This window comes from Calidris pugnax, unplaced genomic scaffold, assembly GCF_001431845.1.
Source record: "Calidris pugnax isolate Ruff unplaced genomic scaffold, ASM143184v1 scaffold113, whole genome shotgun sequence".
Taxonomy (NCBI): Eukaryota; Metazoa; Chordata; class Aves; order Charadriiformes; family Scolopacidae; genus Calidris; species Calidris pugnax.
In genome coordinates this window covers 2438712-2459360 of record NW_015090879.1, presented here as the reverse complement: position 1 = coordinate 2459360, position 20649 = coordinate 2438712, and the positions used below count along the sequence as shown (strand labels likewise).

At 51.0% G+C, this 20649-nt stretch overlaps 1 protein-coding gene across 1 annotated transcript; it reads left to right on the top strand.

The window, feature by feature from the left end:
• The first annotated feature begins 2842 nt into the window (after positions 1-2842).
• On the top strand, positions 2843-20622 carry STK40 (serine/threonine kinase 40). Its single transcript, XM_014946590.1, has 11 exons — positions 2843-3162; positions 4791-4910; positions 5887-5972; positions 6493-6636; positions 7588-7815; positions 8631-8683; positions 12140-12255; positions 15761-15905; positions 16271-16390; positions 17328-17412; positions 18374-20622. The coding sequence occupies exons 2-11, from the start codon at positions 4799-4801 to the stop codon at positions 18590-18592; spliced, it is 1308 nt and encodes a 435-aa protein (XP_014802076.1). The 5' UTR covers positions 2843-3162; positions 4791-4798; the 3' UTR covers positions 18593-20622.
• The last annotated feature ends 27 nt before the right edge of the window (positions 20623-20649 follow it).

Genomic DNA, 20649 nt, shown 5'->3' with positions numbered 1-20649 from the left:
CCTGGTGTGAGCTCTTGCTGGTGGAGCTCGTCCTCGATGGCCATGAACTTCCAGCAGACACTGGTGGGCTCCATCGTCTGCTGCTGGTTCCCTGCTCATCCCATTCCTTACTTCCAGGGATGAGCTCCCCCATCGCAGGGGGGTAGGACACCTTTGGGGCTTCCAGTCCTCACAGAGTGTAAACACCAACCAACTCCTTTGGTCCCCTGGTTGCAAGACAAAACAGAAAGCATCGCGGAGGCTGTATCAGCTCCAGTGTCTTGACTGGTTTCTGTGCTGCTGAGTAATCCTCTTAATACCCCAAAGGTGCTTCTTTTTTCCTGCTCCAGCTATTAGCTGTGGGTGCTGGACTGCAGGACCTGCCTCTTCTTTAATCTGAGATGAAAAGGGCAGTTTCCTCCTCTCTTGTTTTGCTTTGTTGTTACACTGGGCACTGGAACATCCTGCAGTAATTCAGGAATTAGATAATTTCCTTAAGCTACGTAATTAAAAGACGTTACATCTAGGTCTCCAAAATTATTTGATTAAGAATTCTATTAAAGTCCTAGCTAGTGGAGTGAGAGGCTTCAGACACTTCTCCAGTAAGACATTTGATACATTGCAGGCATTTGATTTATGTTTGATATATTACAGTTAAAATTAAGTAGTGAATTTTTGTGCTAGACTTGTAACTTCGTTGTCTGTGTGAGAGAGACCATTTGTGTCACAGATGGTGGGACAAGGAGTGGGGGTGGCTTGATTCAGTTTGTGCAGTTTGGGTTTTGGGGGTGGTTTGATTCGGTTTGTGCAGTTTGGGGTTTGGGGGAGGGGGCGGTGAACCCACCACATCAGTGTCTCAGAGCCCTCTCCCTGGGACGGGGTGGTTTAAGGGGTGGACGTTTTTGTTCTGGTTCTCTGCGGAAATGCTGGATGCTCTTTCTTGAGACTGATCCTGATGATGTTAAACTGACCTTTTGGTGTTGTTTTTTTTTTTTTTTTAAGTCTTAAGAATTGGAAAGTCCCAGCTGTCTGGGGCTGTCTGTAGCTGGAGGTGTTGCTGCAGGGGCTGGGGGGATGCTCTTCGCCCTTAGGAGGACCATCTCTGGTGGAGGAGCAGTGATGCTGCTGGTGTCCCTCCAGCTGCGCTGTGTGGGGCTGGCAGGGCTCCTGTGGCCAGCGTGGGGCTGAGGGAGCTGAAGCCAGGGGTCTGGGATGCTCCAGGGACCATGGGCAGGATGGCAGATGGGTTCAGCACACTGCTTGTGGGGCAGGACCCCCATCTTACAACGGGCCCCCTCCGTGTCTGAGCACTAAGTGCTGCTGTGGCCTCTGCTTACAGCTGCAGGGTTGTTTTAAGGGGTTCAGTTTACTATGACTTTTGTCTAAAACTGATTTAAAGCTTGTTCCTCCAGGCTGTAGTTCCGTGTGTGAGCAGTACCACGAGTACTTCTAGCAGTGAAGCCCTCTGAACTCAGAGCTTTGTATCAGCCCAGCTCAAGCCAAGATGAAATGAGTTTGTGGGCAGAAGACCCCGGCTGGCGCGGCAGGAGGGGCAGCCTCCTGCATTGCTCTTCTTGGTTTAAGGTTTTCCTTCAGCCCTGTATCAAAATGCTGGTCTTAGCCCCGTGCCTGGTGGGTGGCCACTTGTTCTGCAGGAGCCTTGCACAAGGAACTCCATGCCCTTTTGACCAATTTCCTTGCTCTAATTGGGGTTACACAATGTGCAGAAAAGGGAACAATCTTCCTGCTTTTTCGCAGCAGCTGCCTCCGTTTTTTTTCCCTTTGCTCTGGGACCTTCCTTCCATCGACCCGTCCTTCATTCTGCTCTCAGAGGAACCCAAAATTCTCATGTGTGAACCTCTGGGTGCTGCTGAGGGCCCCTGAGATTTTGGGTGGCCTCTGCCCTGGCGACGCAGCCGGAGCAGGGAGATGGGGTGGACAGTGCTGGCAGTGGCACAGGATTGTAGTTTGATTTGTGGTTGAGTTCCCATTTATGGGATGTGTTTCTCACTTGTTCCGTGGTATTTAAGCCGGTGGGTGTCCCTCAGGCAGTGGTGGGGCTGGGGCACCTCCTCTCGCTCCCCGCACCGGGACGACTCATTCCGAAAGCGCTGGCTGGCGAGCGGCTGCCAGAGCTGTGACCTGAGCGTGGTTCAGCAGAGCAGAAATAGCTGGGGTGCTTTCGTTCGGAAAGGTCTTTAGCAGCCTCTGCAGAGTCCCCAGGACCAGCTGAGTTTCATTCAAACCTTCATGATTTGGGTGGTGTTGGGAGTTTGGCTCCTGCATCCCAAAATGTTCCCGTGCGTTTTTAAGTTGATCTATCTGGGTACTGGTAAAGTAAACCAGGATTAAGAAATACGTAACGCGTGCAATATCTGAGGGTTAAACTTTTAAGCATTTGGTAGAGGTGCTCCAGATTCAGTTCTAGAGTGTCCAGATTTAAATTCTCAATTTCTCCTTTGAAATGGGATCATATGAACTGTTAAGCAGTACTGAATAGAGTAGAATAAGTTTAGTTCTTTTTGTAAGAGGCTGAATGTAAATTGTAAAGAGGAATTGATTTGCAGTGGGGATTTGATGGGAGTAAAACTCAATATATTCTTCTCTGCCGTTGGCAGAAATTGTTCCATTCAAGTCCAAGCTTTAAGCATTAGCTCTTACTGTGATTAAAAACTGCTTCCGGAGGCGCAGGCTCTGTTGTGGCTATTGCTGACCTGGGTGTATTTAAGATACTGTTACAAACAGACAAGTTAGTACTGTGTGGGGGAGGTTAAAGCAGAGAATGTGTTTGTTTCTGCTCTGAAGGTCTGTCTCACATCACAAAATGCCTTTTGAGATGGCTGAGGTTTGTATCTGCCTTGCTGAGCCCGGCCCTGCGCCTGAGACTCTTTGGGGATTGAACTTCAAGAGCCCTTTTATTCTCTCCTGTGATGTCAGGAGCTTCAGGCCTTTTCTAAGCCAAAATAAGCACAGATGTTTGGGGCTGCAGAAGTTCTGGTGCATACCACGTTATCGTAATCAAGAATAATCCAGAACCACAGCATCAAGTGTATCTCGTTTCGCATTACAGAGCCCTCGACCTTTCGACCATCCAGCCTTCTCCAAGGTGATGACTCCTGTCTCCTGAGACGTTGGAAAACCTAGTTTGGAAGAAGAGTAAAGATACAGTTGATGCAGAACTACGTGAGTCCTCCGATTATTTTTGTTTACGATAACGCCGTTTGCACCAGCGATTCCTACCCAGCTGGGATTGCACAACCCTCATTATCTCAGAGTTTCTGTGCAGTGGGGTTTCTCCAGTGGAAATCTTACTCACGCTCTTCCAGCGGGGATGGTGATGTCGCAAGGAGTGGGGAATTTTATAAGGCAGCCTCAGATATTAAGTCAGGGATGCAGAATGAACAGGACCAGGAGCGCACGGGGCTCAGGAGGTTGTTCTGCTCAGCTGTGCTGGAGACCTGAAGGGCTGGTGGGAGGCAGGGGATGCACAGCCTGCTGTTAATTCCTCCCCCTTATCTCTCCTGCTATCTGGGCTCTGGTGACAGGTACTGCCAGATGAGTTAATGCAATGAGCTCACGCTTGTGTCCACAGAAAGGGTGGGACTGCCAGAGGGTAAACTTCATTCAAAGTGTGGTGATTTATCGGTCTCTTACGTGGTGAAACACTGGGACTTTTTTTGAAACAAATAAGTACAACCCAAAAATATTTTCCCCTTCTGCTGTAGTAACCTCTCGGGGAAGGCTCCCGGGGCTGGGTTTTGACTTGCTCAGAGTAAGAGAATGGGTTTGTGTTTAGTTCCAACTCTCCCCACCCCCTTAAAAAAAAAAAAATAAATCTTTGAAATGTTAGAGCATGAGCATTTAATGTCTAGATACTTGTGAAAGTCTTTGAAACTCTTTTCCAAGAGCTAAAGGTGAACAGGAGGTGGATTGGGAGCAAACCTTCAGTCTGGAGCTGGTTTGTGCTGGCAGTGAACACGCGGCACGTGGAGGCTGCCCAGGCAGCAGTCACAGGAGGTGCTTTTCCTGCTAAACTGAAACAAGACTTTTCCTTCAGGGGAGGAGTGTTTTAGTCACAGAGGCTTGAATTGATTTGGCCCTTTAGGTATTGGTTCTGCAATACTGCCCCAAATTCTCTTTGGATTTCGGAGCAGCAGAAAATGCTGGTTGGAAATGGTATTTTCTGCAGTACCTGAATAAGTAGGAGTGAGTCCCACTTGGAGTTGGTTGTGCTGAATTGTAGTGGTGTGTGGACCTTGAATAAATACTTGGATGCAAAGCATGAAGCTCTCATTCAATAGATGAAGCTGTTCTCTGGGAGGAGTGGTGGTGCAGGAGAGCCCACGTACTGGCACCGCGGTTTCCTTTCACTGGAATATCCATTAATAGTGAAGTTCTCCGGGAAGGAGCCCACAGAAGCCCGTGGGCTGAATCAGAAGTAGACACACATACAAAAGGATAACTTGGACGTTTTCTTTCGGAGTTTTTTGGAATATATTAATTTGCAAACTTCTTTTTGCTGTAAAACAAGCTTTGATTATTTTGACTTGTTCCCACTATGTCTCAGACAACTGTTCTAGGAAATGTTGCTTTGAATAACGAGGCTGATTTATGCCTTCAAAAATGCATTAAGCTCCAGCCCACAACTGGGCTATCAGTAATGAGCCACAGCTTTGCTTTTTTTTTTGTAGAAACACGAGTAGGCAGAGACACGAGTGCCTCCGTAGGTGAAAGCTTCCAGTATGAAATAAGGGATAATATAAGAAATTAACTCGGTTGCTCATCAGATGTGATCTTCTTTCTCTTTCAAGAGCCAAGGATGAAGCGGCGAGCATCAGACAGAGGAGCTGGGGAAACATCCGCTAAGGCAAAAGCTCTTTGTACAGGGATTTCTGGAAATAATGCCAAGAGAGCGGGCCCTTTTATACTGGGTAAGCAGGGAGGGGTTTCTTCATCGGTTTTCAAGGTAGCTGCTGATTGCAAAACTGAAAATAAAAGGCGCGTTGAAATGAGGCAGAGCAGATGTGTAATTTAGTGTTACCTCAGAGTGCAAGTCACTCGGTGTAGCCCTTGGAGCTTCTGCAGCTGCTCAGGCTGTGGAGATCTGTAAAACTAATACAGTGAGGCAGGCACAGCTTTTAAGATTAATATGAGCCCTTCCTTTCCCCTTTTTTTTTTTTTTTTCCTTTAAAACTGCGTTCTTAGACTTTGTAAAAGAGCAAATTAATTCAAGGGGCTTTTTGGTTGGAGCTCTGGGGAGATGTTCAGCCCTGCTTGCATGGAATATGCTGTCAAATCAGCCTGTAGGCAAGTTAATAATGCAGGAGTGGTCGCTGTACACAGTGTGTGCCAAGGCAAGAGCGCTCTGCTGCCTTTTGAGAGTTGCTGGAATAGTTGTTAGTTCAGAACTAGTTGTATAAACTGTCAAAAACATGATGGACTTCACAGTGAAAACCAACGCATAATCAATTGGAAGCTGATTGATCTAAACCACAGAGGGGAGACTGTATGTTAGCCTGAAATTTGGGCTAATCTGTGTACCTGAGCGGTGCCTGCAGAGGTGTGGCAATGGCAGTTGCCATGGGTGTTGCTAGTAAATGTAAAAGCCTTATGGTTCAGGCATGCAGAAATTTGAATTTCTGAAACCAGCTGTGCCATGTGTGGGCTTTTGTTAAATGTTTCTCCAGTGAACAAATGAAACACTGTCCAAAGAGGTTTCAGAGTTCAATGCCTTTTTTTTTTCTTAAGATTGTAATTTGTGGAAACACATTTAATCTCCTGGAAAAAAAACAAAAAGGAACTTAGTTTAAACTAATGTAAACTGCATGACACTTGCTTACTGATGTAACCCTGGATTAGTCATTGGTGCTTAAGGAAAACAAGTCTGTTTTTGCTTTGTGCTGTCAGGTCCACGCTTAGGTAACTCCCCTGTGCCAAGTATTGTTCAGTGTTTGGCAAGAAAGGATGGGACAGATGACTTTTATCAGCTAAAGGTAAGCAAACTGTGGGGCTTCCTGCTCTTTGGAGCTGTTTGACTTGAGCTCTCACAGCAGAAGTGCTGGAGGTTGCGGGGGCCGGTGGGCTGTCGACGGGGGCTACTGGAACTTGCCCTCAGCAGGGCAGCTGTGCCAGGCACAGATCTGGTGTCGAGATCAGCCCAGAGACAAAACCTCTGTGCGCTGCTCTCCTGGAGCCCTCTGCTCCCCTGTGCCTGCAACGGGTGACAAAACGGGTGCAACGGGTCCTCTGCTCCCCTGTGCCTGCAACGGGTGACCCCGGTGGGGAAAAATCACTGGGAGATTTGCCAAAAGCCACCTGAGCCACTTTCCTGTGTTAATGAAGCTCCTGCTGTGCCTTCTGCACAGAGGTGAGCTCACACGGGTTGGTGGCAAGTATGCAAACATCAGAGTAATTACATCAGCTGTTAAACACGTGAATACCTACAGGGTGAGAGGTTTGGGGGCATTTGGGTTTTTCTGGGAGCTATAAAGGTTTTTTTCCCTCTTCCTGAAGATTCTCACCTTAGAAGAAAGGGGTGATAAAGGAATAGAAACCCAGGAGGAACGACAGGGCAAGATGCTGCTGCACACAGAGTATTCTCTCCTTTCCCTGCTCCACAACCAGGAGGGAGTGGTTCATCATCACGGGCTCTTCCAGGTACAGCTGGTGACCATCCGGGCTGGGGGAAGGCCAGGAATTGCTCTGGCCTTGAGCTGCTTTTGTTTAATGTACAGTTTGTGCTGAGCCTGTCCCTGTGTGTGAGGAACTACCAGCCCAGTGCTGAGATCAACCTCTGCTGCTTCAAACAAACAAGTTCACGGCAGTGGCTTTTGAGGGTTAAGTGGGATCTAATGGGTTTGGGATTTGTGAAATGTGGGAAGTTCCAAGCTGGGACAGGGGCTCGGTAGCGTCCCCTTCAGGTAGGAAAACAGCTGCTTCCATGGCAAATTAATTTGTGTCCACGGAGCTCCTTTAGAACTGAATTTGTGCTTCCCAGTCTCTGTGCTGTTTTGTGATGCCTTGTAAGAGGAGACAAATTGCCAAGAAACTGTTTCAGGGGCTTAAAGCCCTCCATGTGCTGCTCAGTGTCTGGTGTGAGTGAGTGGTGCTGTTAGCAGCGTGTTGGTGTTGCTTTGCTTTCTGGTTACATTTTGTCAACAGATTTTCACGTGAGGCCATCTGTGCTATATCCTAAATAAGCCAAATGTCCAACTCAGCTGCGTCCTGGGTAGTGTTACAGACGAACTGTTAATTGTGTCTTAAGATTTCTGTTCTTCTCATCACTGCTGTGTTGGACCCCTGGTGTTCACATAGTCTGTTCCCCTGTTGAGTTTTTCTAGGTTTTACCTAAAAGTGTCTGTGTGTATATAAACACTATCAGTGCTGACATACACATACAGCCAAACAGCACAGACTTTCTCTGGCTTCTTGAAGTGGAGATCATGTATCTTCTTTTTGGAAATCCCAACTCAGGGCAAAGATCAAGCACTGCCGTTGCATTTGCTTATTTTGAGATCGCCGTGTAGTTATTTATTCTCTAGTGCTCTGTAAGTACAAATACCCTGACAGCTTCCCTGAACTACTGCTCCTTTGTTTGCCTCCCTCTAGGACCGAGCCTGTGAAATTATAGAAGACCTAGAAGCCAACAGAATGGTCAGGAAAATGAAGAAGCGCATTTGTCTTGTGTTAGACTGTCTCTGTGCTCATGATTTCAGCGACAAAACAGCAGATCTGATCAATCTGCAGCATTACGTCATTAAAGAGAAGAGACTGAGTGAGCGGGAGACAGTAGTGATATTTTATGACGTGGTACGAGTGGTGGAAGCATTACATAAGGTGAGAGCCTCCTTAGCCCCTTCGCTGATGGGAGGTTTGGTTTTCCCACCTTAGGGTAATAGGTGTTTTAAGACTTCCTTGTGCAGGTACAGAGGGTGGGTGTTTCAGCTCTTTCCCCATAACCTCAAGCCATGAAAGAGCATTCCCTTCCCCTCCCCTCAAGTTTCTTGATGACAATGCAGTGTTCAGTGACTGTGGAGAGGGCCCAGCTGGACCAAACACAGATCAGATGAACTACAGTGTTGGGAACCTCAGAAAGGGGTGGTGGAAGGGGAGAGCAGCCACTAATCCAACCCTTCCAGCTACTTCCTGTTGAAGCCAAATAAATCACAATGTAAGAATTGGTTTCTGAGATCAGAACCTCAAGCTCCAGGTTTGAGATCAATGAAGTAGAAATTATTGTAACAACAATAGATTCTGCCAGTGTTTGAGTTCTCAGCCCGTGGCGAGGGGCACCCACCCTTCCCTGGCAGAGCAACAAAGCGTCTGTCTTCTGAGGAAATGCTCATCGTGAGCCTGGACACTTAGTGAGTCTTCCTGAGCCTGGACACTTAGATTTCAGGCCTCTTAGTTTTAATCAAATCAGTCTGTGTGTTCAAAGTAGCGAATTTGCTTGTTCTGTCCCCCTGACCAGAGTTGAGAGTGATGTGCCCCAAGTACCCAGGGAGCAGCCTGACCCCAACCCTGGCTCTGGGTTGTTTCTGAGGACGGAGATGACATGATTTCAGAAGATACTTAGTGCTTTTGTCCAAGCATTGAATTTATACTTCTATAACAAATATGCTTTTGCTCATGTTATGTTATGTATTTCACAGAAAAATATTGTGCACAGAGACTTGAAACTAGGAAACATGGTGCTAAACAAAAGGTAAGTGCTGGGGAGCTGTCGTTCTGGCAGTTTCTTGTGTTCCTTCCCTGAGCAGATTTCTGTTAGAAACACAGCGGAAGGCAGCGTGTGCTGAGAGTCCTGTGGTGTGACAAGGGCAAGGGAAGGGGAAACAGGCTGGGCAAAAATACAAATCCACTTCAAAGTTCATAGAATCGTAGAACAGTTTGGGTTGGAAGGGACCTTAAAGATCACGTGGCACTGGTGAGGCCACAACTGGAATCCTGGGCTCCCCAGTCCAAGAGGGTTGAGGAACTACTGGAGAGAGTCCAGCGTAGGGCAACTAAGATGCTGGAGGGATTGGAGCATCTCCCTTCTGAGGAAAGGCTGAGAGAGCTGGGGCTCTTGAGCCTGGAGAAGAGAAGGCTGAGGGGAGACGGGAGACCTCATCTATGTTTACAAGTTCCTAAAGGGAGGGTTGAAGGAGGATGGAGCCGGACTCTTTTCAGTGGTTTCCAGCGATAGGACGAGGGGCAACGGGCACAAGCTGGACCATGGGAAGTTCCACTCAAATCTGAGGAAAAATTTCTTTATGGTGAGGGTGACAGAGCCCTGGAACAGGCTGCCCAGAGAGGTTGTGGAGTCCCCTTCTCTGGAGATTTTCAAGCCCCACCTGGATGCTCCTGAGTGATGTGCTCTGGGCAGCCCTGCTTTGGCAGGGAGTTGGACTGGATGATCTCTAGAGGTCCCTTCCAACTCTGACAATTCTGTGAATTCGTGAATCATCGAGTTCCAACCAATCAAGTTACATGAGTTAATCTCCAAAAATGACTTGAGCCCAACCTGTGTAGCTCACTCTTCTGCCAAGCTTCGTGACCCCGTGTTTATAGTAACTCAGAAACCTGCAAGAGGCACGCTTATGTTTATATTTAAAAAAAGAATTAAACTGTGGTAGGAGGTTCTGTTCACGTAATTCAGGAAGGGAATTCCCAGCACTGCAGTCCATACTGGAATCACAGCCCTGCTACGTCTTTGACTGTTACACTGCTGTGTTTTTGTTAGCAGTAAAATATTTACTTATCTAAACAAAAGTTCTTCTGTCCGGTCTGTATTTGTGCTTGAAATAGCTTCCTTGTTCCCATGAGCTGGTTTGATGTGAGTGGCAGTTCATTGCTGTCCCACACGTGGTGGGTGCTGGGCAGAGGCGGGAGGCACCAGTCCTCCCAGTGCAGAGCCACCAGTGTCAGTGGGGCACGAGCTCAGTGCAGTGAGGGGTGGCTGGTGGTGGCTTCTTGGAGATTTTTAGTTGCCTTGGGTTCTGTAGTTACTCATTTGGTGAGTGAGCTCCAGCTCAGGTGCTCCGTGTCCTTCAGCATTACGTCACTGGCTGGTTGGGTGAACTTTCAGAGTGAGTGGAACTCATTGTCTTTTCATGCTCTGTTCTTCTGTGGCATGAATTAAAAACCTGGAAGGCTTTTGGCTCCCAGGCCTGTACAGGACGTGCAGGGTCACTCTGGTCACAGCTCACTTCTGTCCCCTCCCTGACACTGAAAGCAAACAGATTTCACCCTCTGAGGTTGAACTTCTTGGTTCCTTCCAGGACACAGCAGCTATGGGTTTTCAGGGCCACCTGTACATTTTTAAGTGGTTTCTATGGAGCTGCTTTGAGGTGATTCTCCTTGCTAGGAAGAGGCAGAGGTTGCTGCTCTAAAGGATCCACCCAGCACTTCCCTTCTTTTCCGGGCAGGGTGTGCAGTGGAGCATCCCACTGATGGAGCAGGAAGGGGAGGCATCTGAAGCTTTGTGAACACACTTGCTCAAGTAATTTGTTGTATGACATGCTGTGTTTTGGCTTCTTACTAGCGAGCCCATCAGCCTTGGTGAGGAGAAGCTGTAGCCTCTCGAGCAGTGAGTCATGTGGAAGGGTGGGTGAGCAGGAGAGTAGATCACCATGGAGAGGAGCCGTCATTCGGGCTGAGCAGAAGTGTTTGTGCTGTTCCAGCCCTGCTCACAAAGGAGTCAGGTCTGTGACGGTGGCTGCTGATCACTGCAGAGTCCAAACCAGGTGTGTGACACCCCGGGCTAACGAGGATACCTCAGACATTGTCCCCTTCGAGCTGGGGACATTAAAGCCTTGCAGGTTTTCCAATTAGCCTGTGCGGTAGTTGGATGATTGCAGATTAGATCAAATCTCAGTGACTAAATAAAAGCAAGCAACCCTGAACGTTTGAGTGTCCTTCAGAACACTTAGTCTTTTAAATCTTTAACAAATCCTGCAAATTGTTATTCAACCAGGGAAGTCTCTTGACAGTTGAATCTAACACTTTTTAAACACAAGTCTGTCTTCCTTAATAATCAGCTCTCCATTGCCAGCCCACACTTGGTTTTATTTCACTTGTCTGTTAGATTTGCTGGAAATATTTCTTGGTTATTTTGACTGACTCAATTCAAGCTCTCGGGCTCCAGTTGTGTAATACTTTTCAAGGATATAGAGATCTTCTAGACAGTGTTTTTCTGCTCAGTTCTGTAAGTTGTACTTCAAAATTCAAAGTACCTGAGTGACATGAAAGATTTAATGCGGTAGTAATTTTGTAATGAGCTCACTTTCCCTGGAAAAATTAGCTAATTGGAGCTGGCAATGCCACAGGGAAGTAGGGGGAGCTTATTAGAGAAGTTGCGTGTGCCTGCAGTTCTCACCTTTGCTGAAGGACTTAAATGCAGGAGGTTTTTTGGATGTTGATTAGACTTTCTCTGTTGTGTGTAATTCCACATGGAGAACAGTCCTGGGGTCAGGACTGCCCCAGGATGCTGCTGTGGCACTGCTGGGTAGCACACAAGTGGTTGCACTGAACCTGATCAGAGGTCCTGTGACTTCTCTGCCAGTGATGCTCGAACAAACGGGGTGCAGTCACGGGGCAGCCCTTCTGCAGGGGGTAGTGCAGTCACGGGGCAGCCCTTCTGCAGGGGCTTTCCCTCAGCTTCCAGAAAGTGTTGTGTGGAGAAGATGCCTTTAGAGGTGGTAGTTGGGAAGGGGAGAGAAGAATAAGCTGTTGAAGTGTAGACATTGTCCGTAGCTGTAAAACAGATTCTCTTGCTCCCCTGAAAAAGAGGTGCTGGCTGGCATGCCTTTAGAGGTGGTAGTTGGGAAGGGGAGGGGAGAATAAGCTGTTAAAGTGTAGACATTGTCCGTAGCTGTAAGACAGATTCTCTTGCTCCCCGAAAGAGTTGGTGTGGCATCCCTCCCTGTCGGGATGGAGTTGATCTTTTCCCAGCACTTCAAGCTTCCCAAAAAGCTGCACAGACACACACCTCTGTTCTGCTGTTCACTTCCTCTGTGCTGCTTGGCTCCTGCAGGATTGCAGGTGTTCACTGATGTCTTCTGACTCTCCCTGTTCTCCCAAGCTGCACAGACACACACCTCTGTTCTGCTCTTCGCTTTCTCTGTGCTGCTTGGCTCCTGCAGGAGCGTGTTCACTGATGTCTTCTGATTCTCCTCAGGACTCATCGAATAACCATAACGAACTTCTGTCTCGGGAAGCACCTGGTGAGTGAAGACGACCTGCTGAAGGACCAGCGAGGGAGCCCTGCCTACATCAGCCCGGACGTGCTCAGTGGTAGGTAAATCCCCTTTGCTCCTTGGAAGGGGGTCACAGCCCCCACACTTAGCACTTGCTTCATTTATTTGTGGCTTTTGACACTAAATGGAAACCACCCAGTTCTGTTCCCGTATGTAACTTGCCTTCTGTGAGAGCCTCTTAATTAGGGTCCAGTTACAAGACTTTGATCTGTGTTTTCCAACTGGGAAAGTCTGGAGGGAAGGAGCAAGTGTAACTTTTTTCTTAAGGCTAGTCTGAACTTCACAGCTAATTAAAATCTCCCTGCCTGGTCCTAACTAAGTCCAAGTGCAGACAAGATGTTCTGCTTCCAGTGTCTGAATCTTCTTCCTGAGGCTTCACGTAAGCTGCAGGTAAATCCCGAGCCCTGAGAGGGAATGGGCCCAAATCCCACCATAATGTCAGTTTATTCCAGGCCCTGCACTAAGAGGAGCAGCTGCTGCAGCTGCTGCTTTTTCTGGAAAGGAACTACTGACCCTCTGGGCAGCTTCTGGGCCAACTGAGAGGAGTTACTTAAAAATAAAGGAATGATCACAGCAGGCCAGAGCAGCAGTCTGCCCGGGCTGTGTCTCGTCTCCAGCAGTCTGGCCTGAGCCTCTCCAGCAGAGGACTTAAGCAGAAATCTGGCAAAGAGCAGCTTTCCCTAACGTCCTCCCACCTTTTAACTGTTTCCAGTGCATGGGACCTGCAGGAACAGACGTGCTTTCTGTCTGTCTGGTTGTCTCAGGAGGTTTCTTGTCAATGAACTGCCTGATGGTGTGATAACTCTCATGCGGTTGTCCTGTGTGTCAGGGCAGTGACCAAGGCATGGTTTTGGGGGTTGTTTTTTTTTGCTCTCATCCAGATGAGCTTGCCTAGAGTGCTGAAAGGTGTACTTACACTTGGTCTGTGCATCTGAAGCATCTCTCTGTAAGTCTGTGGGCTCCAGTCACCCTGCCTGAGCTCACAGTGTGGAGTTCTCCTTGTGAACACAGATCAACCTCCCTTGTGATGGAGCTGAGCTGCCTGTGCAGTCCGTGATCGCCCCTGGTGCATCCCACCTCCAAGGGTTCCCCATCCACGGGGCTGAGCTAGGAACTGGGTGATGGGAAACTGCCTAAAAAAACTGTGGCCAGCAGGTCATCGGCACCAGCTCTCCTGGAGGAGTCGGCAGCACGATCGCTGGTGTGAAGGCCAGAGTCCCTCCCAGTCTGTCACACTGGTTTGTATGGGGATGACATCTAGAGTACTGAAAACACCTCTGCTGAAGATCTGAGTTACCCATGTGTGGTATCCTCAGCTACTGTAGTTCAGAAGTGCTCTTGGAGGGAACTAGTCTTGATATTCCCAGCCCTGGTGGGCTCCCCTCCACGTGCTGTGGGGTTTACAGGCCGCAGCAGTGAACGAAGCTGAGCTCCTCCATCCCCATCTGCCAGGCAGGTTTAAAGCTGTTTCCCTCCTGGGCAGGACGAAGCCAGGAAGGGAGCAGAGGGGCTGAGCTAGGAACTGGGTGATGGGAAACTGCCTAAAAAAACTGTGGCCAGCAGGTCATCGGCACCAGCTCTCCTGGAGGAGTCGGCAGCACGATCGCTGGTGTGAAGGCCAGAGTCCCTCCCAGTCTGTCACACTGGTTTGTATGGGGATGACATCTAGAGTACTGAAAACACCTCTGCTGAAGATCTGAGTTACCCATGTGTGGTATCCTCAGCTACTGTAGTTCAGAAGTGCTCTTGGAGGGAACTAGTCTTGATATTCCCAGCCCTGGTGGGCTCCCCTCCACGTGCTGTGGGGTTTACAGGCCGCAGCAGTGAACGAAGCTGAGCTCCTCCATCCCCATCTGCCAGGCAGGTTTAAAGCTGTTTCCCTCCTGGGCAGGACGAAGCCAGGAAGGGAGCAGAGGCAGGCGGGGAGGTGCGACGTGTGTTTTTTTGCAGGCCTTTCCTGTTCTGCAGGATATCCTGAGGCCCCTGTAACCAGAGGGATGACAGGAGCCAACTGCTCTGCAGGGGCTTGGAGCGGTTGCAGCTCAAGTGGCTGGTAAAGGCTGCGTGGAGCTGCTCCTGGCTGCTTCTCCGGGGTGTTCTGTCCCAGACTGCAGCTCTGTCACCCTCCCTGCCAGCACAGCTTGGCTCCCACCACCCATCTGTCTTCTGATGGCTCTCATGGTGGTGGATAAACTGGCCTGTCTGGAGGCCGCAGGGCACTGAACAGGGTCTTTGCTGCCTTCTCTGATGGCTGAGGCTGTTTGAGACCCTGCATCCTCCCATAGCCCCACCTGGGCTGACCCCACCTCTGTGCTCTGGCTCCCATGTCCGTGCACAGAGCCCTTCTCTATGGGGCATCCCTGCAGCCCCATCCCGTGCTCCCAAAAATGCTCTTCCCAGATGGCTCGGTCTGCACTTCTCCTCCATGCATGGAGGGAAAAGTTACTTGAGGACATTCCAGGCTTCAGCACCACCTTCAGACTCTGAGCATCCCTCTGTCTGGATTGCTAAGGCTCCTGTGCAAGAGGAAGCTGAAACGCCTAAAGAATTAATCATTGTTTTAGGTCTCTGGGAGAAGCTGTCTCCTGCTAAGAGATGGCTTGCGTTTCATGGCTGCTGAAATGTCACCGCAGGAAAAGCTGGAGGAGGAGGGAGAGGTGCCTTTTTTTGAGCATATAAAGCAAAGAATAATTAGTACAAATAACAAATGCTGCAGCAGTGACTCACTGTGTGAGTCAGAGGAAGTCATTCCCTCAGTCCTGCGCTGTGGTACCGCACTGGAGTTTAGTTTTTGACCCTCGTGCTGCTTTTGGCTGATGGATTGTGTGAGCAGAGGGGCTTTAAAGCAGTGTTTCCATCGAGCGGATCCCAGGGCGTGCTGGGGCTGCAGCAGCTTTTGGGAATGTCCCCGAGCCTCCTGCACCCTCTGCAGCTTCCAGGCCGGCTCCAATGTTGCTGGATCCATCCCGGAGGCAGAGTCCCATCTCCATGGGCTCCACCTGTGCCGGGTGTGGAGCATCTCAGTCTGTGCTTCCACACAAATTCCAGGGAGGCTGGGGCTGATCTTGGCTCACTCACCTGTGGAGCACTGACTCTCCTTGGGATTTCTTTCCTGCCTCCCCGTGCCTCGTACTCATTGGCCCTTAAGTTGTCTTCTCCTTTGGCTCAGACAAGGTGCATCCGTGGAGCCCGTTGAGGCTCTGGGGCTGGTGGCAAAGGGGGGAGAGGTGTGAACTCAGCACAATCAGTGGCTCTGATTCCTTGATGCTTTCAGATCTCCTCAAGGCTCTTCCCCAGGGACAGCCCTGCTCTGTGGGGAGAGGGAAGACACCTGTACGGACACAAACAACGTGCTTATTCACAAAGGATGCACCTTTGAAAGAGGTTCTTGGTGTCTTGCAATAGGCAGTCTTGGGCGTTTTTGGTTAAGACTTGGAAAAAAGGATGACATGGAGAGGTTGCTTCAGTTTTGCTGCTGGTGGTGGGCTGCAGGGGTGAGCGGGGTCACTGAGCCTGTTGCTCTTGTCTCCTTGCTCCTGCAGGACGGCCGTACCGTGGGAAGCCCAGTGACATGTGGGCGCTGGGCGTCGTGCTCTTCACCATGCTCTACGGCCAGTTCCCCTTCTACGACAGCATACCTCAGGAGCTCTTCCGCAAAATCAAGGCCGCCGAGTACACCATCCCTGAGTGAGTACAGCCCGTCTGGGGGCAGGGGGTGGCCCTTCTCTTGGTGCCCGTGCAGGTGGTGCTCTGGGTCTTACTGGGAGGGCCAGAGCTGGAGGGGCTTCAGTCGCAGCCCCTGGGGGTTGCAGCAGTAATGAGAGCATAGACTGTGCAGCAGACACCAAGGAGGCAGTAGTGGAGGTGGGATGTCTTGTATAAAGGTGAGAAAGGCCCCGTGGTGCAGGGACAGGGAATGAACCTGCTGGTTAATTTGAAGGTCTCTTGGTCAGAGCAACGGTGACTCCTCTGGTCCCAGACCTGTGCTCCCAGCACGTCCCTCCTGTGCTGCCCCTGCCTGCCTCGGGCTCACCATGCTCTCTCCTGCCCAGGGATGGACGGGTCTCAGAAAACACTGTGTGCTTGATCCGAAAACTGCTGGTCTTGGATCCGCAGCAGCGTCTGACGGCGTCTGAAGTGCTGGATTCTCTCAGCTCCATCATCGCATCCTGGTATGTGCGAGAGGAGAGAGACGGGAACATGGCTCCGCTGGCCGCAGGCTGTGTTATTCCAGCTGCAGCCAGGAGAGACTGCTGCCAAACAGGACACCAGGGGAGGATCTGAGAGAGCTGCAAAAAAGCCTAAATCCTGTGTCCCAACCATTGGTGGCTGCTGGTGGCACGGCCTGAGTGGCCTGTACAAACGCTTGTTACTGATTGAGGTTGGAGCCTGCACAGCAGTAACATCCCGGAGCAGTGCTGGGGTACAGGGGGGCCTTTGCCCACCTCGTGCTCCCCAGAATTGATTTTTTTAAAGAAAGTCTAATGATCAGGAATATCTCACATGTACAAACAGATGCAGCCAAATGCAGACACATTATCCATTGAGTAAAAGCAGGCATGAGATCTCTCTGGGGGGAAGAGCAGGAGATGCCCCTACCCGTGCAGGGTGGGAATGCCTTTTGAGGGTAACTCCGACTCCGGGACTGGTGTGAACCAACTGGGATGAGATTCCAGTAGCACACTCTGGCAGAAATGGCTCCTGGGGGTGTTTGCTCGGTGCAGCCCTCCCTCGTCAGCCCGGTGACCTTCTGTCTGTGCGGCACAGCACGCCTGGGCAAAGTTCTGCTGCTGCCTGTTGAGTCAGCAGCAAAGTCTGTGATTTTTGGAGCTGTGGCTGTTTTCTCTCCTACCTATGCGAGGGTTAGAGATCCAGAATTCCACAGCCTGGTTCTTAAAAAAAAAAAAAAAAAAAGGAAAAGAAAAAGGCAGCTGTGGGGATTTGACACGATTTCATAGCAGGGGAAATTGAACTTGGAATAGTAGCAGTAGGCAGTGTGGCATCCAGGCAGTGCTGTGCCATGTGCTGGTGGCCCTGGCCGGGGTGTTGGGGGAGTTTGGGCGAGTTGGGGCCCTGCTCTGGGTCCCTGACGCTGTGCTGTCCCCCCAGGCAGTCAATGTCCTCGCTGAGTGGCCCTTTGCAAGTGGTGCCGGACATCGATGACCAAGTGGCTAACCCTGAAAACCCCCAGGAGGTAGGTTTGCCTCCTTCCCTTTCCACGGAACTGCCCTTCCGTGCCCCTGTGCCAAGTCCGTGTGTCATGGAAAGAGGTGGCAGCGCCCTGTGGCCCCTGGGCTGGGGAGGGGACGGGACCCAGCTGTGGCCATCACGGTCCTGTGCAGCGGAAGGAAAGGCTGATGCTGCTGGGACCAGGAGTCACATCCAGCTGGCCGGGCTGCCTGGAAGTGAGCTGGCCGGCCCTGGAGCTGGCCAAGGGGCAGGTTGCTCCTCTCTGAGCAGCGCTGGCTCCCTCGCACGCAGGCACTGGGAGAGCTGGGGAGAGGTGGCGGGGTTGGCTGGGGCTCCCCGGTGAGCTCTGCCATGGGAGCAAACATCCTGTTTTCCTGCCAACGCGTTTTGTGTTGGAAGTGGTGGCTGGTGACCTCACTGCCTGGGGACGGCCTCGCAGGAGCTTGTCATCAGTGGTGGTGGGTGTTGCCATCAGAAACCCCTCTGCTGGGCTTGAGGGGGGGTTGGGAGCTGGGGTCAGGCAGCTGCAGCCCCTGCAGTGTCTGGGAGGGTCGGGATGAGCTGCTGAGGTCTCCAGAGCTCCGTTCCCTGTGCATCCAGCAGCAGGTTCAGTTCCTGCACTGGGACTCCAGATATCATAGAATCATAGAATTGCCCAGGCTGGAAGGGACCTCCAAAGGCCATCTAGTCCGACCTCCCCGCAGTCAGCAGGGACACCCCCAACTAGACGAGGTTGCCCCATCGAGCCTCTCCTTGAATATCTCCAGGGAAGGGGCCTCAACCACCTCCCTGGGCAACCTGTCCCAGTGCTCCACCACCCTCACAGTGAAGAACCCTCTCCTCATCTCCAATCTAAATCTGTTCCCCTCCAGCTTGAACGATATATCCTGGGGTCGCTCAGGACCTTTGGGGGGGAGTTGTGGGACCGTTGCTGTGGCTCTGACCCGGGGGTGGTTCTCTCTCAGGTGAAGGTGACGGAGGAGTGCTCGCAGTACGAGTTTGAGAACTACATGCGGCAGCAGCTGCTCTTGGCTGAGGAGAAGAACACCTTGCATGAGGCCAAGAGCTTCCTCCAGAAGAGGCAGTTTGGGAACATCCCCCCCGTGCGACGTCTGGGCCACGACGCCCAACCCATGAACCCTTTGGACGCAGCCATCCTGGCCCAGAGGTACCTTCGGAAGTAGCGTCCCACAGCCCGAGAGCACAAGCGCCGTCCTGCAGTCTGCCTTTCACGTCGCCTACTACAGCTCAACAGCAATACCCGTGTCCCGGGATGGAGAGTAATGTAGCAAATTCTTCTGAGCTCTGTTCAGGGACACACACACACTCGCTCTGGAGGGAGAAGACTTTTGGAGAAAAAAAAAAAAAAAAGCTAGTTTTTGAAGCAGCAACCTCTTGGCATCTTCTGGAATCTTTTTTTTTTTTTTTTTTTTTTAAATCGAAGCCTCGATGACTAATCTGCTTTTAATCATGACTGTAATCTACCTCTCTTGTCTTTTTAACCATGCTGTTTTCTGGATCGAGCAAAGCCTGTGGGAAAGGAGAAGACTACCAAGGGTGAAGCTGGTTTGCTGGCACAGGAGCCGCGGCTGTGCAGCGTGGAGAGCCGGCTGATGGCGTTCGCTCCGTATGGTTTGAATAAGCTTAGATTTATCAGGGTTTCTCGAAAGGAAGAATTTCTTGAAACCTCCCACTTCCCTTCATCTGCATCAAACCTTCTCTGTCCTTACCCTGCCACCCGCTCTGGCTGCGGTGTCTGGCCCATGGTGGCCCCGTGTGGGCTGTAGCTCGCCAAGGCCTTCGTCAGCCGGCACAAAGAGCCCCCCCATGACCTGCTGTGAGTGGGGGCTGCCCCCAGAGCCCGGCCACCCCCCCCGGGCCACAGCCCCCTGGGCCACAGCCCCCCTGGCAGGCAAAAGCCACAGGGAGCAGATCTTGGGGGCAGTTCTGAGGTTTTGCAGGACTGGGCCCGGCGTGGCCTCTGACCTCCTCCTTCCCACCTTTCACTGATTCTGTTAGTTTCATAAGGATATATGATTTAATCTTATTTTTCAGTAGCTTTATCTAAGGTGCAGTTAAAATTGCATTAATTCTGATTTAGCATTTTCACACTTCAGTTGTGGTACAGATATAATATATGAGTTATAATGTGAAAAAAAAAAAAAGCTTCCCAAAATAATCTGCCTAGATTTAGGAAGGGGCTGGCTGAAGTCTCTACTGTATTTGTTCCCTCCCTTATCTTGCCATCCCCGGGGCTGCCTCTGCTGTCCCCCTTGGTGCCCGGGTGGGAGAAGGACGTCCCCGTTCGTCACCTGATGCCGCTGGAAGAGCGTTGGCCTGTGCTGAGAACAGGAACGATTGTTTCTGAGCCTCATTTTGTGAACTGGATGCCTCTCTTGCCAGATGAACTGTTCTCACACAGAGGTTCCGGGGCTCCCGGTGCCCCCTCCGGCTGCTCCCGGCCCCAGCGTCACCCTCTCCTGCCACCCTCGGGCCGGGCACAAGGACACGTGTGAGCAGGGATGGGAGAAGCTGCTGTGGCCTCAGCTGGGGGCTGGCCCTGCTTTTTGGGGTTGACTCTCCAGCCCCGCTCCCCGGGGTGCGTGGGCAGGGAGCGAGTAGCAGATGTGTTTTGTAGCGTGTTGCCTTCTCTTGCCGCGGGCTGGGGCAGGGGACTGCGTCTGGCCTGGGCCACCCTCCAGGTGTCTTTGTTGGGGACGTAGGGATTGACCTGAAACTCCTTGGCAGCGTTGGGCATTACCTCCTGCCTGCGAAGTCGCCGGGGCCGCTCGGCCGCGGGCGGGCAGGGACTTGTGAACACTAAATACAGACCAGAACAGTCGCCCCAACCCCAGCCAGCTGAGCCAGTAGCCTCCAGTCTTAGCCTTATTTATTTTAGAGATGGTAGGTCTGTCCTGGCACACCCCGCTGTGTCCCCATCGCCCTCCCTGTGCCACCAGCAGCAGAGCGGGCCCCCCCCCAGCCCCTGAGCACCCCTGGGGCCCGGACCCCCCCGCTGGGACCCTGCTCTCTCCATCTGGTTTTCTTCTGTCTTGCTCCCACCTCTTTATTATTATTATTTTTATTTTTTTTTCCCCAAAATTAAAGCAATAGTGGGGGGACTCTGCACGGCTGTATCGTACCCAGTATTCCTGTGCACCGGTCATCGCCAGTAAATCACACGTGTATTAAAGCAAACTGGAAGAGGGGATGTTTTGGGGGGGGCAGGAGTGGCTGGGGG

Coding starts and splice junctions, on each gene's coding strand:
- STK40 (XM_014946590.1), top strand. CDS start 4,799: ATGAAGCGGCGAGCATCAGACAGAGGAGCTGGGGAAACATCCGCTAAG. Junction 5,973..6,492: donor ATGACTTTTATCAGCTAAAG/GTAAGCAAACTG, acceptor CTCTTCCTGAAG/ATTCTCACCTTAGAAGAAAG. Junction 15,906..16,270: donor GCCGAGTACACCATCCCTGA/GTGAGTACAGCC, acceptor TCTCCTGCCCAG/GGATGGACGGGTCTCAGAAA.